At 34.5% G+C, this 23,862-nt stretch overlaps 2 protein-coding genes across 3 annotated transcripts; one reads left to right on the top strand and one right to left on the bottom strand.

Annotated features, from left to right (window-relative positions):
* The first annotated feature begins 8,596 nt into the window (after positions 1–8,596).
* Positions 8,597–13,851, top strand: LOC139778487 (protein spaetzle-like). 2 transcript variants are annotated; one of them, XM_071716418.1, is made up of 6 exons: positions 8,597–8,864; positions 9,289–9,421; positions 9,586–9,800; positions 9,883–9,942; positions 10,039–10,148; positions 12,555–13,851. In XM_071716418.1, exons 1-6 carry the CDS (start codon positions 8,814–8,816, stop codon positions 12,799–12,801), a joined length of 816 nt encoding a protein of 271 aa, XP_071572519.1. In that variant the 5' UTR covers positions 8,597–8,813; the 3' UTR covers positions 12,802–13,851. The 2 variants fall into 2 exon arrangements, with proteins under 2 accessions (XP_071572519.1, XP_071572518.1); XM_071716417.1 differs by having other exon boundaries at positions 9,583–9,800.
* Positions 13,067–13,528, bottom strand: LOC139778474 (uncharacterized). The gene is made up of 2 exons (XM_071716406.1): positions 13,388–13,528; positions 13,067–13,246 (listed from the first exon to the last, which is right to left on the bottom strand). Exons 1-2 carry the CDS (start codon positions 13,526–13,528, stop codon positions 13,067–13,069), a joined length of 321 nt encoding a protein of 106 aa, XP_071572507.1.
* Positions 13,852–23,862: the final 10,011 nt, after the last annotated feature.

The following is a 23,862-nucleotide window of genomic DNA, read 5'->3' as shown; positions in this document are numbered from 1 at the left end:
CTGCTTATGGTACCCATGTGACCAACGGAGTTTCGGCAGGTTACCTGCCGTGTTATGATTTTTACGAGGGCAAACGTGTTTTCGGAAGGTGAAAGTGAAATTTTCTGCGCGTGGAAATTTTGTAATATCTGCAATAATATTTGCTCTTCAAATCTCGAAGTACGTGATTATAAAGAGTAATGCATGCTGAACACAAATCCAGTGTAGTTTTTTCATTATCGTTGATGTCTAATATTTCATGGGCGATCAAACCTGAAACTTGTGTTTGGGGCTAATCAGTCTACAAGCACCCGGGGCTAATCGGGCTAATCTCATCACTGTGGCGCGTTGGGCGCACGACTTCAGCTCACGGCGATTTCAGGTTAGGTTTCCCTCGAGCGTGATTCTGTCTTCCCTTGCACGTGCGTCAGTTTGTGTAAGAGGGAAATGGTACGCACGTATCGTCGCAAAACGGGTGTTTTGGCCGACCGAAAAGATGGCGGACCGTTGTTTTCGAGATCGCTCGCGCTCACGGCACGTCGGCGAGGTACGGCGAGGCACGGCACGGCTCTGAGATCCCGCGATTTCCGTGCGAGAGTTGACATGCCGCGCGCGCGGTAGATCGTCCCGACTCCCGACCGCGGTAAATTGTCGTTGTTGGTCCTTGTGTCAGTGACAGTCGCGCGTGCGACCGCATCGTCCAGCGTTCGCCGCATCGTCTCGGCGTCATTGTCGCCGCCGTTGTAGTGGTGGTGGTGTTGGTGGTGGTCATCGTCGTCGTCGTCGTCGTCGTCGTCGTCGTCGTCGTCGTCGTCGTCGTCGTCGTCATCGTCGTCGTCGTCGTGGTGGTCGTCGTCGTGGTGGTCGTGGCCGTTGTCGTCGTGGTGGTTGTGGCCGTCGTCGTCGTGGTGGTCGTGGCCGTCGTCGTCGTGGTGGTCGTGGCCGTCGTCGTCGTCGTCGTCGGCGCGTCGAGGAATCGGCGCGAGGACGCCGTCGAGTCGGTAAAATGGTCGCGCTCCACCGCGAGCTTTTCCAACCCCCCTGTCGCTATTTATCGCTCCCCCGCGAGAAACGCGGCTTGGTTATGTTGCTCGAGGGTCCGCGCTGATCCTATGGCACCGGAACGCCGTCACGCGTGTTCCCCGTGGTTGCCCGCGTTGACAATGTTACGTGCCGTTGGGGAGTTTACGATTTGGTTAACCTCTGTATTCACGTGCCTAAATTGTTTTATGGAATAGGTAAAACAATTATTTTTTAATAATGTTTCGCATAAAAATTTTAAATAAATTTTTATATTTTTCTCTTAAAAAACAATTATTCAAATGTATCCTATCATTTTTCAGGATTAGATGTACGTATATGTATTGAAAATGCAGTGTGACCGATTAGCCCCGGGGGGGGGGACCGATTAGCCCCGGCATTTTTGAGATTTCAATTTTGCCACCGTTGTCGTTTTTGCTCTATACCGGTTAAACAAAGCGACGTAGATAAAAATTTCCTTAATAAATTTTGTAGCTAAAGGTTCACTCTTTACAGTGGTATACCACATTTAACTGAAATTATTTATTTTGTTGATAAAAATCGGCACCGAAAAAAACTAGACTGTTTAGCCCCGGTCTCCCCTATCTATAAAGCTTTTCTAATAAAAACAGTATCCACCTTCTAAAAGCATGAATTTTGTAGGATAAGAAGTTGAATTTATTGTAAATATAACATGAGAAAAGTATAAGGTATTTATAATACAGATTCACATAGTATTACGACTTGATTTTTCTCTCCGTGTATACATGTACAAACGCGAGTCGCTATCGCTCACCTCTCTCTACCTTTCCGCCACGGCAGTGACACGATCGCGTTTGTATGTATAGATATTGGCGCGTCCGGCGCTAGGTGCCGTCCGGCGTTAGGGAAACTCCCCCTATATAAGTGCAGAATAACCAATTTAAGATCAATAAACAGCAATGTTGCAGATTCAGATAAAAATTTGTTAACAAACACGCGTTCTGACTTGCGCAAATGAAAGATACGAAGTAGACACTAATGACGTGTAATTATTCATCTTGCGTATGTGACACAACACAAAAAGAAGAATATATTACGAATTCAATATATGTATTAACTTCTACACTAAATTTTCCGTTTACTTTGTGTAAAATTTATATAACTTTAGTTTGTATTATAAATTTTCTCTGCAAAATAGTATTTATAAAAACTTACCTTTTCAAGAAAGGGTACAAGAAAGGCGGCAAGCACACACTGTACAAAAAAGCTTTTTTCACAGATTAAAATATACAATAGCTTCTTCCCAAAGATTTATTTCTACTTGGTGCATTTTCTGATATCATACTTTTTGTAGGTAGACGCCGCGCATGTACTTGGCGCCTCTTTCGTACCTTTTTTTAAAAAGGTAAGTTTTATAGATATCACGCCTTTTTTTAAATATGTTAGATATGATTGACGTATGTGTATTAACTCGTAAAGTTATTGCTAGTTGTGTTTTACTCTTCTACGCCTTTTATTAATTATTTATAAGTTGTGAACTATTTTAAAGCTAATAAAACTATGCTTATTAAAAACACATTTTTATTTATATAAAAAATCTTTAATATCCTGCATGTGGGTGTAACAACATACAATCCCATTTTTTTATCTTACTTCATTACTATAACATATTTTACCTACTTATCAATTTGACCAGTTTTGTTCATGAAGTTTGTAATGTTTCGCAGAAGATTTAGTTTCGAACGACGCTGTTCAATGGAAAAATATTAAATATAAACCATTTTATATAATAGACGTTCCAAGAGTAAAACAAAATGTGTTTTACTGTTTGTGCATTATAAAAACTGAGTATAAAATTTTTAAATAGACATCTTAATAAATCTAGTGTCAAATTTCGTTAATAAATGTTCAAAAATGTGACTATTGAAATTTAGATGATTAGTATAATGTTAATTTTATGACTTATATTACCCGGGTGTTTTGTAGGCATGACATTCATACATTTATGATTAGGTAATATTCTATTTTTATTTAAGACTGCAATTTCATTGTCATCATCCGGCTTTGATTATCCATGCGATATGATAACTGTAAAAAGAAACTGTAGTTTCACGACGAAGTATATATATATATATATATATATATATATATATATATATATATATATATATATATACAGGGTGTTCGATTGATGTATGTCATAAAAGAAATCGCATATTCTACGTAAAAAAAAGCTGAATCAAAAAGTGCTTTACAGTTTTTTAATATCTTTAATATTAAGCGAGATATTGCAAGTTGATGTTTGAATAATTTCTCAAATATAAATGAAGTACATGTCTACATAATCCGTAAATAAGAAGAATTTTGCCTCAAAATTTCAAATAAATACTTGTGTACAACTTCAAATATATTATTGACTACATTTTTTTCCATAGTCGTTATCCCCGTGTCGATGATCCAAACTCAGATGACGATAAAAATGCAAATATAGAGAAATTGAATATTATCGTCTTATAGACATGTACATGTCTATGAAATATTATAATAATAAATCATAAAATTAACATTATATTATGAGCTAACCATCTAATTTCAATAGTCACGAATTTTTATAAGATCGATTATCTTTAATATTATCTTGTCGATATGATAAGGTTGAATCTTTGTCCCGAAGTTCTTGTTGCTTTTAAAAGCCTCCCGAAGTTTATCTTTCATATGTTTAAGTAGACTTCATTTGGAATTTCCGGAAACAAACGGATCTCTTCCTTTAAAATATCTATAAGTCAGTAAGTAATCTTCGAAAAATCTTCGAAAAACAATGGACAGATCTCACATAAAAGCTGTGAAAGAGAAAATGAAGTTTCATACCAACCGAGCGCCGTGAAGTCTATCGCGAGGACCTGTCATCGGACTTCCTGTTTGCGGTCTGTAACAAATCTTGACGCAGTTACTGACGATAATACGATGGCATAATGGTATATATAATCATATATATTTAGAATCTCTGACTGACCAGCTACGTAATAAATACGTAATTAATTCCGCATCGCTCGGGATCTTTGTGGCAAGCGGTCTACTAATTTGTAAACTTTTGTTTTATTTCCAACATATTTGTACCACACTTTTTGTATTTTTTATACATTTTATGTTTATACACTTTATGTCAGTGTGGAGATTTTCTCTCAGGAATGGATTGGGAAGAATTTTAATCGCAATTTCGAGAAAAGATCGTGAAAGAGAATGATTAACAAAATGTAGAAGTATGAAAAGTTTTTTAGTGACTTATAAAAAAAAATAACGTTGTTTTAACAGCAATCTAATTGAAAATAATCTTGTTAATTTAGTAACAATAAAATAAATACGTGATGCTCCTGTTTTAGTAAAATATTATTTGTTTCATTATTTGTTATTAAATTAACAATATTATTTTCAATAAGACCAATACTGAAATATAACATCATTTTTTTTTCATGTGTAAGGAAAAATGCTGCAGGCTCGCGTAACGCGATGTTTTGGTAAAACTTCGGATTAAGGGCGACCTCACCGATTTCAATGACCTTGATATATGTTGTCAAGGTCATGACCCCGAGTGACCTTCAGAAGGTTTCAGCCGTCGCTCGTTATTCGTTAAAAAGTTATTAACAAAAAAAAGTTTGGAAAATATAGCAGCTATTTTGAGTATTGGAAGGCATAAATGACTAATATATATGTCGAAATAGTTCACGCATACACTTTCCACGCGAGACGAGTCGTCACATGGGTTCGTGGCGTGATTTACAAGCTCGTTTATATATATACATACTAGCTTCTGACCTTGATTATTTACATTCTGCAGTATTCGGTCTATTTGGCGTGTTTGTGCTCATATTCTATCAGTCATCTTTTGTCAATCGTTGTTGCAAGACTGATACGACTTAAAATAAAGCTTTACGAGTTTTTGGGAATATGTGATGATAAAAATAAACTTATTGATTACACAGGCACACAAAAAAAAAGTGTCTTGGCTGAGACACTACACTAGTGTATTCCCATGTACTTTTTCCCGCTGATTCCAAATCCGAAGTCAGAATTGTCAGATTGGCTAAAATTTATGAGATAACCACAAAAAAATGCTCAAAAACACGAATTAAAGGCAAAAAAAAATTGTTTTGGCCGAGACACTACACTACTGTATTCCCATGTATTTTTTCCCGCTGAATACGAATCCGAAGTTAAAACTGACAGACTGGTTCAATATTATGACGTATCCTTATAATATTGAACCAGTCTGTCAGTTTTAACTTCGGATTCGTATTCAGCGGGAAAAAATACATGGGAATACAGTAGTGTAGTGTCTCGGCCAAACAATTTTTTTGCCTTTAATTCGTGTTTTTGAGCATTTTTTTGTGGTTATCTCATAAATTTTAGCCAATCTGACAATTCTGATTTCGGATTCGGATTCAGCGAGAAAAAGTACATGGGAATACACTAGTGTAGTGTCTCGGCCAAGACACTTTTTTTTGTGTGCCTGTGTTATCTAATAAATCACAAGGTTCTGCCAAGTTCTGCGTGTTGTCCTCGATGTAATAATTTGATGGATTTTGATCGCAACTCTTTATTGTTTCGGTGTTACAATGTAGAGTATATTCGTTTCGATAATTCTTTATCACCCTCCTGCGGTCACATGGGTTCGTGGCGTGCTTTACGAGCTCGTTTAAGTAGAGGTGGTATTAAACAAGATAAGTTAGTCGATCATCTATGTGAAAAGAATTGGAGGAGACCCATTTTATGTATTACTAGATGACATAAAATATGTGTATTCAGGAAATTAATAGAGAATATATAATGTTTCACTATGTATATATATAAACGAGCTTGTAAAGCACGCAACGAACCCATGTGGCACCTCGTTTCGCGTGGAAAGTGTATGCGTGAACTATTTTGACATATATATTAGTCATTTATGCCTTCCAATACTCAAAATAGCTGCTATATTTTTCAAACTTTTTTTTTGTTAATAACTTTTTAACGAATAACGAGCGACGGCTAAAACCTTCTGAAGGTCACTCGGGGTCATGACCTTGACAACATATATCAAGGTCATTGAAATCGGTGAGGTCGCCCTTAATCCGAAGTTTTACCGATGTTTTTTGTTCTCTGTCGCCCAAGATAAAAATTGACGAACTTCAGAAGAGACAAGAAACATCACGTTACGCGACGGAATTGCGAAATACGAGATAGTCGCAAAGAAGTTAAGAGCAGAAAACAGAAAGCAACACACACACACAAAGAACACATTGTAGATTAGACTTTAACGGTTACGGGCACAAGAGATCATGTGTGAAGAGATAGACGGCCAAATCTTTCGAAAATACATTTTGCAAAGTGTCTGTTACAAATTTTGCCAGCAGAATGCCAGCAGACTTATAACAGGATCTGCTAAAGTCCGTATCAGACTACGGATTAGGATTGAGATTAGATTAATATTTGACCAATCAGATCAAAGTTTACTAAACTTGAGATTAATTCTTTTTATTCTTATTGGTTAAATTTTAATCCAATCTCAATCCCAATCCGTGGTCCGTAGTGTGATACAGGTTTAACGGAATATAATGGCAGATTGCAAAACTAAATTAAATCTGCCTTCTTATAACTGTTTAAATACTTTAAATAACATAGGGTAACTCCGGTACATACGCCGCACCTAAGGAAAACTTAATTTATTGAGTACTATTTAATATGTTTAAGGCAAATGAATTATACCAATAAAAACTTTATACTGTCTACTACTATAAAAGAATTAGAAATATAAAATATTTATTCTTCGTATTTAACAAAAATAAACTTTTAGAGATCCTTGCATTTTTGTCACATATCCTATTTGCCATTTATCCCATAGAGGTGGGATAAATGATATTCATAAATAGAATATACGCCTTATAAAAAATTACAAGTTATGTTTATAAATGAGACAATAAAATGTCATAATAAGTTATAAAATGTGTGTAAAAAGTTTATTAAGGTATAAAAATAATAAACAAATTATAAAACTGAAAAATTTTAAAAAGAAAATAGACAAACGATAGATGCATTAAAGGTTATTGTTATATAATCCAAAAAAAGAAGGAAAAAGAACACATATTAGGAGATTTCGATTTTTACAGAGTGTTTATACTATGGAATAAATCCTGCACGCTAAAAATGCCACATATCCTAAACAGGTGGGATATATAAGATATCAAGCTAAAGAAAGAATACAAGACCACTATGCACTTGTATTTTGCTGTATTCCATCCTTTACTATCCCTCTACACACTTATGTATCATGAAATAACTATTAAATCTTTTGCATTCCCTACAGTAATTATTTTATGTAGTCGTAATATATGATCGCGCTACTTACTACATAGAAAAATCGATTTAAAGAGATGCTGGAGTGACGGCCGAACTTCCTCGATGTCGATAATGTCAACATTTCTAATTTTGTTTTCTCTATATCTGTCTTTATCTAACGAAATGACATCTGCCCTTGTTCGATTGCTGCACCATCTCTCGCTACACGCAATATTACTCCGCACGCATACATACATATGAGATTTTCAGATACATTATATCTCTTATACTAAAGCTTCTAGGCTCATTTCTGAAAGCACAACATTGTTCTTTTTTGTAATTCTGATGGCGCTGTATACTTATTTTATACGTACAAAGTCTAAATTTTTATGTGCAGCAAATGTTGTCACGAGTCGACCGCAGAAATCGATAACAAAACTATAATTTTTCTATTTTTTTTTTCGTTTTTGATGTAAAGTCGACTGCAGAGCCCTTCGTTTTTGTGCGTACTTTAATTCTGTAAAAAAGTTTTTTCAATTCCGTAAAGCTAATTCAAAGTTTTGTGTGTTCAAAAAAATGTCGGTAATTTAATTACTGCCACTACAGCATCCCCTTAATTCACGACGGTTTCGTTAATATTAAAAGTAAAGGACTGAAATTACAACACAATACTAATGTGGCATAAAGGCACATAACAGAATAATTGCGAGCAAATACCTTCATTCCTTCTATTTTTTCTGACTTTTGCGGTGTAAATCCCCGCGCGGCGTAAATATCGGGGTTACCCTAACTGTTTAAATACTTTAAATAACATAAATGACACATTTCGATAGTATAAAATAACAGATAATACTAGTAATCTACTGAGATTAGATTATATCAGCAGGCTTTCCTGGAAGGACACGATTGAGTGGCACGGGAAGAAAAATGAAAATCAATTAAGAAATTCAGTATTCACTAATCTTTAATTTCAACAATGTGAATTTCGTAATTTCGAGAGATCAATCCAAATAGAAATTGACGTCAAAAGATAATATAATGACGCCTGGTGAACCAAAATAGACGTCATTATGTTATCTTTTGACATTCTGCTATATTTGGAAACCAGCACGCGCCCTTTTTAAATTGTCGACTTCGATAAGTAAAGTATTCTCGCCAGATTTGTTGGATCAGCTTTTCTATATCCTACGATAAGCTAGCTAATCTATGTCATCGCAGAAAAAAAATGCAAACGACCGGTGACGCGATTGATGATTGCAGATAAAGCTTCAGAAGCCGATAATAATGCGGCCGATAAGGCAAAACTGACATCAGTCTGCGGTCCGGTCGGAAGTCGTCATGTACCTAAATCGGTTTAAGTAGTCCACGAAGAGCTGCTTAAAGCTCACAAGCTGCGCAGTCACCGTGTGCTTCGGTAGCATTAACACTTTGCACAGTTATACTCCGCTCGCTTTACATCGCGTATATCGCGTATATTACATCGTACGAGTGATTGAAGAGAAGAGAAGTTTTTCTTAATAATGGGAAAATTTGCTGTAGTGCTTCTGACGCAGACCCTCCTCATCTTACCGGTACATAACATTTTTCTTGGATCATTCGAGTCGATTTCATCAGAAACTTAAAAGTGCAGTCTGCGCGTTCAATAGTAGATTTTATATCTATTTTAATATCAATTAATGGAATTGAATTTATAATATCGAATAAGTTAAATAAAAATAAAGAGAGAATACCTAACTGCGATACAAGCGAAACACAGGTTTGCGCAATCAGATAAGCGGCGATTGTCGAAAAAATCAATCTCAGCGATATGTAATATCGAGTGATCCCATTCGAGATAAATCATAATCAATTGTTTTCTTTTCTAGAAAACAAAATGCGATTTTAAAGTTATTAATCGCGACATTATCGAGATATAAAATATTGCACCGATAAAGGAGAATGAAGAACACGCTGGAGAAAAATGAAGCATTAAAGAACCGCATTTTTCCATTTTAGATTATTCTGGGGAGTCGTTTTCACGGTCATGAGTCTTACAAACAGTATTACAATAATCACGTTAATGGCGGATTGAAACCAACGACCGCTTCGTACGAAATGCCCAAGGAATCGTATTACAACCCTAATAAAGGTGACATATGAGATTCTGAAGCAGTATTTTAGACATTTGACGCGATTGTATTCCGTTCAAAATTAATTAATTCAAAATTCATCTTTTAAGTCACATAATTTATACCTCAGAAATTATATATAATATCTATATTCTTGCGATCTTAAAATATAACATTTTAGTAGATACATCTGTAGATAACGGTATACATGCGAGCGAGGATCGTTTTGGATTTTCGGACGTGTGGCAAGTGAGAAACGGCGATAATTACGCAGGAGTGACACACTGCGATCACAGGAGACAAACTTATTGCGAGGACGTCCCGGATTATCCTCAGAAATTTGTGAACCAAATGCTCGCCGCGAATTCCAGCCTGCTACATTACGCGACTGAGGACTTTGTTAGTATAGACCTATAAATTATCGTTTACTCTCGCAACTAGAGGGAGATTTTGATCCAGAATTTTCTCTTTCGTTAAATAGAAGGAGAGCGGCCTTACGCCGAAAATAGACGACCAAGAGACTCCACTTTGTCTGTCTATGGTAAAAATTATCTTTAAACTGTGATCTATTATTGCATGTAATATGTATTAATGTAAAGTTCTAAAATTGTAGTAAAAAAACGACATAAAATTCCAGGAGAAATTGATTTATCCAAAAACGGCCGAAAACAAGGATAACGTGTGGCTGTACATCCTCCAGTCGGAGGAGGCAAAGTTCTCTCAAGGTTTACGAATTGAAGCTTGCTCGTGAGTGAAGAAAAAACGCTATATATATAAATCAAAGTTTTACAGTTCTTTAATATCTCTATATATATATAAATGAATGTATGTATGTTTGTCCGCTATGCAAATCTACAGTTTTCAACCGAATCTTAAAGAATTATATATGAAACAGGGGTAGAATTTTCCGGGGAGTGCTATAGAGTGTATAGTTTTTCGTTACCGATCTTTTCGGGAACCGGTACCCGAAATTTTTCCAATTTTTCGGGAAATAATTGACCGAATCTTAAAGAATTGTATATAAAATAGGGGTAGAAAATTTCCCGGGGAGTGCCATAAAGTGTATAATTTTTTGTTACCGATCTTTTTGGAAATCGGTTACAAAATTTTTCCAATTTTTTAAAAAATAATTGAGTAGGGGAGACCGGGGCTAAGCCGACAACGGGGCAAACTTGACACTAGGCTTTTTGCCAATTTAAATCTATCGTAGAAACTTGCCTTTCCTACTGTAAATGCGTCTTTATGTGCCAGTATTATCAACGGAATTTGGTAACATTCTGAGTTATAGTGTAATTTTTAACGCGACATAAGCGTTTTTGATAGTGAAAAGTAATTTTTCTGATCTCTCGAAAATGTCTACTCTTTCATCGAGCTTTACTCTTGCGAATCTACCGGTAAGTGATTTTGATGGGAAATTTGATGCTCTATATGAATCCGATAATCGTTTTTGCATATTTTCAAAATTTTCATGTTTTTGAAGTGACAAAAGTGAAAAACGACGTCCGGGGCAAAGTCAACACCACGCCGTTTTGTCGGCTCCCAGTAACAAACGATGCTTGTCATGCAGCCGTATGGCTCATGACAAATGTATGCGCACGTCCGATCGCGAGTTTACCTGCATTAATTGTTTTTCAGACATGAGTTTAGATGAAGATAATTGAAAGTTCAACAATTTTTGTTTTCATTATTTTAAATGATTGTTCTAGCTACTTTATTCCGAATTTTTGTACTTTTTAAATACACAATAAACAATGTATTTTCATTTTCAGACAGTAAAAAATAAGTTCCAGATCAAATTGTGTCGATCAGACAAAGTGTTGAGTTTGCCCCGGCGGGGTGTCGAGTTTGCCCCGGCATTTTTCAATTCGAAAAGTCTTCGCGTCACTTTTCCTTTCCTGGCGGCAAAACAAAGCGACGTACAGCAAAACTTCCTGAATCAATTTTGTACCTGAAGAAACACTCTTTAAATATGTACCATTGAATTTGCCTAAAAATTTTAATTAAATATTAAAAATTGCCTTTGAAAAAATAGTGTCGGCTTAGCCCCGGTTTCCCCTAAATCTCAAAGAATTGAAATATACGACGGAATTGAACTTCAGTCGATAAAAAAGTGATATTTTTCAATTTATAGTATTTTTGTGAATTGGTGTGTATAATGTTTGCTTAATTGAATTATATATGAAACAGGGTAAATATATATGTTTAAAAAGATATCCCGCATTCATGAAAATAATAGAGAGGGTAGAATTTTCTGGGGATAGCAATAATGTGTATTATTTTTTTTTGTTAGCAATTTTTTGGAAATCGGTTCCGAAATTTTTCGGGAAATATACGTAATTTTTATGGTTCCTTTTTTCAAAAAAAAGTTTTATTTTTCAAAAAAATGTTATTTTGGGAAATCGGTTTTGGGAAACCGGTTCCAAAATTTTTCTAATGTCTGTCTGTCTGACCGCGAACTACTAATTTATTAATGGACCGATTTTCTGGAAACCGGTATCAAAATTTGTCTAATTTTTCGGGGATGATGTCGATAAAGAATAAATTAATATAAGAAAATAAAAACAAATATAAAAAAATAAAAAAGGGCTTTCATACAAAATTGTCTTTAAAAAATCTCTTTTTTCGGGGTAAATATTATTATTCGGGGAAAACCCATCGTCTACTGTCTAATAAATTAGCCCATAGAGGGTTTTGGGAAAGGGTCAAAGCGAGGGGAAAATGTCTGCTGGGAAAGAATGTATATTAGCATCAGTTATTGATGCGTTTAAAATTTGATGATCAATTTAATTTGTGATATTATTATTCTACTCTTACAGTTTTTAAATTAGAACAACCTAATTTGGTATACTATCTCATGATACTCTAACTTAGATCGTACAGGGTTTTGGGAAGGGCTCTGAGCCCGCAGACAAAGGGCCCTCATACAAAGTTGTCTAAAAAAGGTCTCTTAAAAAAAATTTTTTTTGGGTAAATATTATTATTCGGGGAAAAGCTAGTATATATATATATATAAATAATTTTCCAGTCCTTAACATTCATATACAATACGAATAAGAAAAATTATAGAATGAGTATACAGAATATGTAGATCGTAGGACGGGAGCAAGTATAGAATGTTACGAGAAATGTCGCACAATATTGTTCCATTTTCAGAGAGGAGAACGCTAAGTGCGAGGTAATCGACGGTTTCGCTGAGGGATACATCACGATGTGCAAGCAGAAATACATTTATCGCGAGCTCACTGCCATTTCCGAAACTGGCGAGATCATCCGTGATTACTTCCGACTTCCCGCGAGCTGTTGCTGTCACATTGAGTACAGAGCCGGTGAGGGGAGTGCGAGAGAAAGATCATTCTCAGAAGATATCTCTCCTCGGTTTATGCGAAAGACATACGTATAAGAATATTTAAAAAAATAGCTACAGATTTTTAAACATTTTTTTCACTTTCATTATTCACGTGGAGATAATTAGTTGGCCACCAGGTTTCTTTAGAACGCGAGATCAAAGAAAAGAATTGCTTTCACTTGTACTAAGACCTCTGTATAAGGACGTTGTACGCCGAGTAAGATATTTTAATAATCTGAAAGAATAAGAATTAAAACGGTACGCAAATTAAAATATAACTGTGCTGGATTTATTAAAAATGTTTTTACTATTGCTAATATCACCGTGATATTATCTTACGGACCTTCATAAACGATTCGTTGGACAAAGTAACTATGTGTCCGCTAGTTATCTTGATTGGTCTCTTAGCTCGCGTAATTATCATCAAAAGGGTCTTCATTAAATCAGCAGGGAGCATCGGCCAATCCATCTCGTAAACAGCGCTTCCGATTTCAGTGCTCTATGTATATTTGAGAATAAACTAATTTTTAAAAAAAGTTTATTAAACTGGCTTCAAATAAGTTAAACATTCCTAAACAAGATAGCGGCTTTAAAAGTTTAAGATTTTTTAAATGATTGACCTTTAGTGTCACTTCGTTACCGAACCAGCAGTACAAATAAATCTGCATGAGCATGCGACCGAGCTCCACGCGAACTCGAGGCTCAGCAAGTTCTTCGTTAACATTTTGTAGATGCTGAGGCAAAGCACCGTTGAGCTTATGGTGAATTGCACGAAAATCATTAGGGTGAACACCGCATTGATGCGTTCCGCAACATATACATATACATATACATATACATATACATATACATATACATATACATATACATATACATATACATATACATATACATATAAATATACATATACATATACATACATATACATATACATATACATATACATATACATATACATATATATCTTTATGGTTCGACATATGTCGGGACCAACCATAAGCGATGTGTACATACGTATACGTTGATGTACATCGACATCCTAACTTGTATTCCGGAAGTATTTTCTATATGTATAATCAAAATACAAAGATATATCAAAATTAAGCTTCCTTATATGATTTGTTAATTGTCGGTACCACTAAAAAATACATAAAAATCTGATTATAAGCAATATACATAACGTGAAATGCAATATACATGTTCTTGCAATAGCTATTTACATCGTATTTCGTAGTTAGTTATCGTTTGTACACATTATATAAACTATTATATAAAAAAAGGATGCTTTTCATGCTTAGTAATTTAATAGGACCGCGAGAATTTTAACTATTTCTTTAAGCTATCGATATATAATAATGTAAAAGATTATTGCGAGTTCAGTAAACTCAAAAGTTTCCGTGTGTCACCAATCTTCATCGTAAAATTCTACAATTTCTGCAAAATGATAGAAGAAAATCGTGAATTCTACAATAACTTTTACTTTTAATAAACACGTCTTGCATTTCTATTCCGATTATACAATATTTTTTTACTTTCAGAAAATAGTATACACTGATTACAGAAATTATACGCAGAATTACTATTAATACTATTATTTCAAAAATTGTTGCCAGCGACGTATTACACTGTACAACAAAAAGAAGCACAAGAACGAACCTTGCAGCATTTGATAGCTTTTTGGACGCAGAAAACGATCCCTTTTGCCAAATTGTTCTTTCACGTCACAATTTTGAGATATTTGCAGTTAAAGTTGCAAAAATGAGCTATTTTAGTGTATTTTGGCATATTATAACTGCGATATGTGACGCATCGGAGAATTTTAAGCGCAATCAAAATTAAGTATGTTGTTAGGACTTTCAGCCCTTAAAATAAATTTTTTGTGTTGCTTATGGTTAAAAAAATATTAATGATTAACGTAGTGTATATTGCATTAAAGTTGCAACTTACATATAGCTATTAAGGATCTATGAAATATTTTTTAATTAAACCTGAAGAGTTTTGCAGATCGCTGAAAACTAAACTTATGTCAAAGTTGATAAATTCAAAATGGCAAAGCCAATATGGCAGATATCAAAATTAATATAATGATCGAATTTTTACCTTTAACATCTGCTTTAATAACTCTTCCATTTTTTAATTTATCTACTTTGACATCAGATTAGTTTTCAACGATCTGAAAAACCTTTTGAATAACATAATTAAAAAATACTTTATCGATCCTTAATAGCTATGTAAGTCGCAACTTTAATGCAACAGACTCTACGTTAATCATTAATATCTTTTTAACCATAACAAAAAAAGTCGTTTTAAGAGCTGACAGTCCTAACAACATACTTAATTTTGATTGTGATTAAATTTTTCCGATTCGTCACATATCGTAGTAATAATATGCCAAAATACACTAAAATAACCCATTTTTGCAAATTTAACTGCAAATATGTCAAAATTGTGACGTGATAGAGCAATTTGCCAAACGGGATCGTTTTCTGCGTCCAAAAAACTATTGAATGCCGCAAGGTTCGTCCTTGTGGTTTTTCTTGCTGTACAGTGTAATGCATCGAGTAAAATATTGCAAGTTCTCAAGTAACCGAACGTATAGATAAAATTAATTAAGAAATATTTAAACTGAGCGGTCATGCTATTTACCATTGTACCGAGGAAATTCGTCCTCGTATGTAACGATACGTCGTAGAGTATAATTTTGATTTGGCTGTAAGTTTTTGGTATTTCGCGGTGCAACATTTTCGCGAGTTAATCCTTAAATTAATTAAGACTTTAATCGACTATACTAGCAATGATCATAATCGTGGCAACGTTTATAATCGTCGTGATAAATCGTCACCCCGTTTCGACCATGGATTCGGGTCCTTCTAAAATTGATGTAATTTAAATGGTTATATTATAAGCATCCTATCTGAATAAATAAATTTAGAATGCTTATAATATAAGCATCTAAATTTCATCAATTTAATTATTCAGATCGGATACTTATAATATCTCGCGAAAATGTTGCACCACAAAATACCAAAAACTTACAGCGACATCAAAATTGTACTCTGCGACGTATTGTTACATGCGAGGACTGATTTCCTCGGTGCAATGGTAAATAGCAGGACTGCCCAGTTTAAATATTTCCCATTAATTTCATCTGTACGTACGGTTACTTGCAATATTTTATTTGATGCATTATTTAAAGATTTAACTCGCGAAAATGTTGCACTGCGAAATACCAAAAACTTACAGCCAAATCAAAATGTATACTCTACGACGTATCGTTGCATGCGAGAACCGATTTCCTCGGTGCAATGGTCGAAACGAGGTGACGATTTGTCACGACGATTATAATCGTTGCCAGTATAGTCGATTAAAGTCTTAATTAGGTTAATTATTGATTGGCGAAGTAAATGTTACTTATTCGGTTTTAATCTTTAAATAATGCACCAAGTAAAATATTGTAAGTAACCGCACGTACAGATGAAATTAATGAGAAATATTTAAACTGGACGGTCCTGCTATTTACCATTGCACCGAGGAAATTGGTCCTCGTATGTAACGATACGTCGTAGAGTACAATTTTGATTTGGCTGTAAGTTTTTGGTATTTCGCGATGCAACATTTTCGCGAGTTAATCCTTAAATAATGCACCGAATAAAATATTGCAAGTAACCGTACGTACAGATGAAATTAATTGGGAAATATTTAAACTGGTCGGTCCTGCTATTTACCATTGCACCGAGGAAATCCTCCGAGGTCCTCGTATGCAACGATACGTCGTAGAGTATAAATTTTGATTTGGCTCTGTAAGCTTTTGATATTTCGCGATGCAACATTTTCGCGAGTTAATCCTTAAATTAATTAAGACTTTAATCGACTATACTAGCAATGATCATAATCGTGGCAACGTTTATAATCGTCGTGACAAATCGTCACCCCGTTTCGACCATGGATTCGGGTCCTTCTAAAATTGATGTAATTTAGATGGTTATATTATAAGCATCCTAAAATTAATTATTTAGATAGGATACTTATAATATCTCGCGAAAATGTTGCATTACGAAATACCAAAAACTTACAGCCAAATCAAATTTGTACTCTACGACGTATCGTTATATGCGAGGACTGATTTCCTCGGTGCAATGGTAAATAGCAGGACCGCCCAGTTTAAATATTTCCCATTAATTTCATCTGTACGTGCGGTTACTTGCAATATTCTACTCGGTGCATTATTCAAGGATTAACTCGCGAAAATGTTGCAATGCGAAATACCAAAAACTTACAGCCAAAATCAAAATGTGTACTCTACGACGTATCGTTACATGCGAGGACCGACTTCCTCGGTAAATAGCAGGACCGATCAGTTTAAATATTTTCCAATTAATTTCATTTGTACGGTACGGTTACTTACAATATTTTACTCGGTGCATTATTTAAAGATTAAAACCGAATAAGTAGCATTTACTTCACCAATCAATAATTAACCTAATTAAGACTTTAATCGACTATACTAGCAACGATTATAATCGTCGTGACAAATCGTCACCTCGTTTCGACCATGGATTCAGGTCCTTCTAAAATTGATGCAAATTAGATGTTTATATTATAAGCATCCTATCTGAATAATTAAATTTAGGATGCTTACAATATAAGCATCTAAATTTCATCAATCTTAGAAGGACCAGAATCCATGGTCCATCGAAACGGGGTGACGATTTGTCACGACGATTATAATCGTTACCACGATTATAATCATTGCCAGTATAGTCGATTAAAGTCTTAATTAATTTAAGGATTAACTCGCGAAAATGTTGCATCGCGAAATATATGAAAAACTTACAGAGCCAAATCAAAATTGTACTTTACGACGTATCGTTACATACGAGGACCAATTTCCTCGGTGCAATGGTAAATAGCAGGACCGCCCAGTTTAAATATTTCCCATTAATTTCATCGGTATGTACGGTTACTTGCAATATTCTAGTCGGTGCATTATTTAAGGGATAACTTGCGAAAATGTTGCACCGCGAAATACCAAAAACTTACAGCCAAATCAAAATTGTACTCTACGACGCATCGTTACATACGAGGACCAATTTCCTCGGTGCAATGGTAAATAGCAGGACCGTCCAGTTTAAATATTTCTCATTAATTTCATCTATACGTGCGGTTACTTACAATATTTTACTTGGTGCATTATTTAAAGATTAAAACCGAATAAGTAACATTTACTTTGCCAATCAGTAATTAACCTAATTAAGACTTTAATCGACTATACTGGCAACGATTATAATCGTCGTGACAAATCGTCACCTCGTTTCGACCATGGATTCTGGTCCTTCTAAAATTGATGAAATTTAGATGCTTATATTATAAGCATCCTATCTGAATAAATAAATTTAGAATGCTTATAATATAAGCATCTAAATTTCATCAATTTTAGAAGGACCAGAATCCATGGTCGAAACTGGGTGACGATTTGTCACGACGATTATAATCGTTGCCAGTATAGTCGATTAAAGTCTTAATTAGGTTAATTATTGATCGGCAAAGTAAATGTTACTTATTCGGTTTTAATCTTTAAATAATGCACCAAGTGAAATATTGTAAGTAACCGCACGTACAGATGAAATTAATGAGAAGTATTTAAACTGGACGGTCCTGCTATTTACCATTGCACCGAGGAAATCGGTCCTCGCATGTAACAATACGTCCTAGAGTCCTAGAGTAAAAATTTTGATTTGGCTGTAGTTTGCCCGTATTTCGTGGGCCAACATTTTCGTGTGTTAATTCTTAAATAATGCACCGTGTAGAATATTGCAAGTTCTCAAGTAATAACCAAACGTATAAATGAAATTAATGGAGAAATAGTTAAACTGGACGGTCCTGCTATTGACCATTGCACTGAAGAAATCGGTCCTCGCATGTAACAATACGTCCTGCAGTAAAAGTTTTGATTTGTCTGTAATCTGTCGATATTTCGTGGGCAAACATTTTCGTGTGTTAGTCCTTTAATAAAGCACTGAGTAAAATATTTCAAGTAATCGAAAGTACAGATGAAATCAATCGACAAATAGTTTAACTAGGCGGTCCTACTATTTACACATTGCAATGAGGAAATTAGTTCTCAAATTTAATGATACACTGAGAAAAAATTATTCTGCATTTTAGTAAATATTAGTTTGCATACAACTGTTACTCTATTTATTAAAAAGAAGAAAGTTTTTCTTTTTTTATTTTAGAATACTTTTTTCTCAGTAAATACACGTGTACTAATGTATAAAAGGAAAATTTTTTTTATTTTAGTAAATGGGGTCACAGTTGTATGCAAACCAATATTTACTAAAATGCAGAACATTTCTTTTCTCATAATCAGTGTATGTCGTACAGTAAAGGTTTGATTTGGCTGTAACCTGTCGGTATTTCGTGGGCCAACATTTTCGTGTGTTAATCCTTAAATAATGCACCGAGTAGAATATTGCAAGTTCTCAAATAATAACTGAACGTATAGATGAAATTAATTAAGAAATAGTTAAACTGGGCGGTCCTGTTATTTACCATTGCACCGAAGAAATCGGTCCTCGCATGTAACAATACGTCCTAGAGTAAAAATATTGATTTGGCTGTAGTCTGCCCGTATTTCGTGGGCCAACATCCAACATTTTCGTGTGTTAATCCTTAAATAATGCACCGAGTAAAATATCGCAAGTTCTCAAGCAACTGAACGTACAAATGAAATTAATTGAAAAATATTTAAACTGAGCGGTCCTGCTATTTACCATTGCACCGAAGAAATCGGTCCTCGCATGTAACAATACGTCCTAGAGTAAAAGTTTTGATTTGGCTGTAGTCTGTCCGTATTTCGTGGGCCAACATTTTTACCTGTTAATCTCTAAATGATGCGCCGAGTAAAATATTGCAAAGATTCAAGTAACCGAACGTACGATAAAATAAATTGAGAAATAGTTAAACTGGGCGGGACTGCTATTTACCATTGTACCGATAAATACGGCCCTCGCATGTAACGATACGTCGTAGAGTATAACCTTTGATTTGGCTGTAATCTCTTGGTATTTCGCAGTCCATGATTTTCGCTTTTTAATCCCTAAATTATGCGTTGTGTAAAATATAGCTTATGCGAAGTATACGTAAAATTTGTCGAGGAATAATTTATTTGGTCGGACATGCTATTATCCATTATTTCGTGGAAATCGGTCCTCGCATGTGACGATACGTTTAGTAAAAGTTTTGTTTCAGTTATAATTTTTACTTATGTTTTCATTATTTTCATGCGTTTTTTCTTAAATAATGCACTGAATATAATATTTGAAAATTTCAAGTAACCGAACATGAAAATATTCGAAAAGTATAACTGGTCAGAGTCCTGCTGTTTGCTATTACATCGATGAAATCAGCGAAAAAGTCGAAAAACTTTTTTCTACAGTGTATCGTCGTAGAAGTTTGTATGGAAATCGATTTCTTTACTGTAACAACAAAAAGTAGAACCTCGTAACATTTTAATTGATTAGTTTATTTATTGATGTTAATTATTTTAATTCTAATTTTAATTAAATTGACTAATTTAAATTTATAATTACAACTTTATCAAGCACAACGCAGTAACAATGATTTAACATAACTTCTTTTTAACATAACTTTTAGTAAAAGATAGCATTTTAAAAAGCACACTGTACATTTAGTAGCTTGATGCTTATTCCTTTTTAAATAGTAAAATATTGGTAGATGTTCTTTATTATGAATAAATAATTCATTATGTGCTAAATATATATAAGTATATAAACAGCTTGATTGGACTCTCTAAACATTTTGGATTTTATATTTAAGAATGAATATGCTCAAAGAATGATGATACAACTTAATTCAGTAAAATTGTTCAGATAAGGAGGTCCCGGTTTTTTACATTGCATATATCTAATTACCGGTACCGGTCCTTATAATTCACAAGGAAACACGGCCCTACTTTGTTACGTTACATATCTTTGTATAAACTAGTACCGGGCCTGATAAGTTACCTTTCATATAGAAAATTACTGGGTCGGACCCAGCATGTGCCAAAAGTCCTGGTATGTGTTATTGCATCTCCGAAATGGTCCCGACATTATACAAACCATAAAGATATACATATACATATACATATACATATACATATACATATAAATATACATATATGTCATATACATATCGAAATGTCCAGGCTTCCTGCTGGTCAGTGTATTACGTGCGTGTTATGACTGCAATGTGAATTCGTCTGGCGAAGCCAATGAGAAGTATATAAATATTCGTATAAATATTATCAAATTACTTATTATTCATATTTATTTTTTAAATAATTTGTGAGACGCATTAATTTTTTTAATAATTTGGTGTGCACATTTATCTTTAATTATTACAGAGGTTTTAATATTTAATTATTCTTGTCGTGCCATATGCTTCTGCCTCTTCCTCTTTGTCCTTGATGTCCTTGTCTTCATCGCAGTCCCCAATTCCACTCCGCTGAAGACAAGCGAAATAAAAATTACATAAACCTCTCTTGCTGGTTCATTCATCTTCCTGATCGAATACCTCGTGGTCTCCATTCTGTAATAGAAAGTAAAGTATTGAGGCTGAGGGATTATTTGAGATTTATTTATCAGAAAAAGAGATTTGTTTTTTAAAGAGAATAAGAACAGGAGGAAGAGATAGAGAGGAAGAAAAAGAGCGAAAAAGCAAGAGAGCGAGAGAGCGAGAGAGCGAGCGAGAAAGCGAGAAAGCGAGAGAGCGAGAGAGAGATATAAATTAGCTGAAGAATTACCTGGAAAATTTTGATGCTCGGGTGCTCTGGCATTGATGGCAGGCGACGCAATGGCAGCAGCAGGAGATATGACAATTACTGTAGCAGATGATATGATAGCAGCAGGGAAAGCAGCAGCAGCGGCTCCAGAAATGTTATTGTGCCTTTTCCTGGAAGCGGGCAATATTTATGTTATTATTACAATACAATAAAAGATACAAAATGGATAACAACAATACTTACGTCGTTTATCGCCGCGTTGACAAGATCTTCCGATCGTTCGTGGTCCATTTTAAAGTAAAAGTCAATCGAATCAAACTTCAAACTTTGCATATAAGCGAGATAACCAATCAGCATCAAGGAATGTGAGCGTGTGAATGCAGTTGCATTGACCAGAGCGGTATGAACGCATTTTGAAAGACAAACTGGCTTTGCGTGTATGTGTTCATGTGACTGAAATCTGAACTTTTTGCTAAGATGTCGCCGAAAAAATTCACTTCTTGACATGTAAGATTTCGAGATCTCAGTATTGACTGCACCAATCTTAATCAAACTGGTCGCAATCGAAAGCTCGTAACAACGTTATATTAGAAAACTGTCGTCAGATTTTTGATCGCAGTTTTCTTTCTTGAGATATTTTATTCGGAAAATCGATCGGCCCGAAAACTCCGGATAAGCTACTTAGTAGCGTCGTCTGCTAACTCTCTTTTTATGCACTTGGCGTCGCAACGCTACCGCGTCGCTTGATCGCAATTTCGAGAAAACACCGTGAAAGAGAATGATTAACAAAATGTAGAAGTATGAAAAGTTTTTTTAATGACTTATGAAAAAAATAACGTTGTTTTAGCAGCAATCTATTTGAAAATAATCTTGTTAATTCAGTAACAACAAAATAAATACGTGATGCTCCTGTTTTAGTAAAATATTATTTGTTTCATTATTTGTTATTAAATTAACAAAATTATTTTCAATAAGATCAATACTGAAATATAACATTGTTATTCTTTCCACGTGTAAGGAAAAATGCTGCGGGATCTGTCGTAACCCGATCGATTTCTTAACATTAAAACATTGTGAGAGAAGCATTAAAACGTTAAGAAATATTAATTTATACATTGAGAAACCTTGAAGAAAATTAAGAAATATTAAATAAGAAAAGAAGAACAGTTTATGAAAGATTAAATAATTACTAAAAGAATAAAAGGAAAGATAAATTATTGCAAAGAGAATCGTGATTAAAACCAAGTAAGTCGTGGTCAAGCTCCCAGAAGCTGAATAAGCAAAAGACGATTCAAAAGATGATTTAGAAATGGAGCATGATACGTAACTCCGGCCAGGGTCACTATAATCCTTCCTTCCCGATTAATTAATATATAAGTAACGACAAGATCGGCAGATCGCTTTGGAATCTCATGGTGTATTAGTATACTCTAAAGTACGGAGTGTCATTACTTATTGTTAGTGCGTGGATCCTAATCCCTTGAACGCATAAATCTCGAAAAGGCTTTTTCTTAAAGGTTACGAGCACAAGAGATCATGTGTGAAGAGATAGACGGCCAAATCTTTCGAAAATACATTTTGCAAAGTGTCTGTTACAAATTTTGTCGGCAGAGTGCCAGCAGACTTATAACAGGATCTGCTAAAGTCCGTATCAGACTACGGATTAGGATTGAGATTAGATTAATATTTGACCGATCAGATCAAAGTTTACTAAACTCGAGATTGATTTTCTTTATTCTTATTGGTTAAATTTTAATCCAATCTCAATCCCAATCCGTAGTGTGATACAGGTTTAACGGAATATAATGGCAGATTGCAAAACTGAATTAAATCTACCTTCTTATAACTGTTTAAATACTTTAAATAACATAGGGTAACTCCGGTATATACGCCGCACCTAAGGAAAACTTAATTTATTGAGTACTATTTAATATGTTTAAGGCAAATGAATTATACCAATAAAAACTTTATACTGTCTACTACTATAAAAAAAATTAGAAATATAAAATATTTATTCTTCATTCAATAAGAATTAAAAGCCTTGCGATCCAAGCCTAATTCTTTGACGGCTTTATGTTAGTTTCTGTATATATATATATACTATATATATACATATAATTTTTCCAACAAACTGCGCGCCGATTAATGTCGGACTTTAAAACACAGTTATTGTTAGAATTAAAAACCCTTCCCTCCCCGGAATTAAATCGACTCGATTTAATTATCTAAAAACTGTAAAGAATTTTATTGCGAAAAAAATTACCTCAGCCAGGGTTCGAACCTGGAACCTCCCTCATTCCGTGTAGGGCGTCGTACCAATTCGACCACCG

This window comes from Temnothorax nylanderi, unplaced genomic scaffold, assembly GCF_030848795.1.
Source record: "Temnothorax nylanderi isolate EJ_2023f unplaced genomic scaffold, tnyl_v1.0 TNYL_tig0185_pilon, whole genome shotgun sequence".
In the NCBI taxonomy this organism is placed as follows: Eukaryota; Metazoa; Arthropoda; class Insecta; order Hymenoptera; family Formicidae; genus Temnothorax; species Temnothorax nylanderi.
The sequence above is the reverse complement of the archived record's forward strand: the minus strand, read 5'-3'. Positions and strand labels throughout refer to the sequence as shown.

What these genes read in the sequence shown, in the direction of transcription:
- LOC139778487 (XM_071716417.1), top strand. Translation starts at nt 8,814, where the DNA reads ATGGGAAAATTTGCTGTAGTGCTTCTGACGCAGACCCTCCTCATCTTA. An exon ending in CTCCACTTTGTCTGTCTATG is followed by an intron (nt 9,943 to 10,038) that starts GTAAAAATTATC and finishes ATAAAATTCCAG; the next exon opens with GAGAAATTGATTTATCCAAA. An exon ending in TTACGAATTGAAGCTTGCTC is followed by an intron (nt 10,149 to 12,554) that starts GTGAGTGAAGAA and finishes TTCCATTTTCAG; the next exon opens with AGAGGAGAACGCTAAGTGCG.
- LOC139778474 (XM_071716406.1), bottom strand. Translation starts at nt 13,528, where the DNA reads ATGATTTTCGTGCAATTCACCATAAGCTCAACGGTGCTTTGCCTCAGC. An exon ending in TTATTTGTACTGCTGGTTCG is followed by an intron (nt 13,247 to 13,387) that starts GTAACGAAGTGA and finishes AAATATACATAG; the next exon opens with AGCACTGAAATCGGAAGCGC.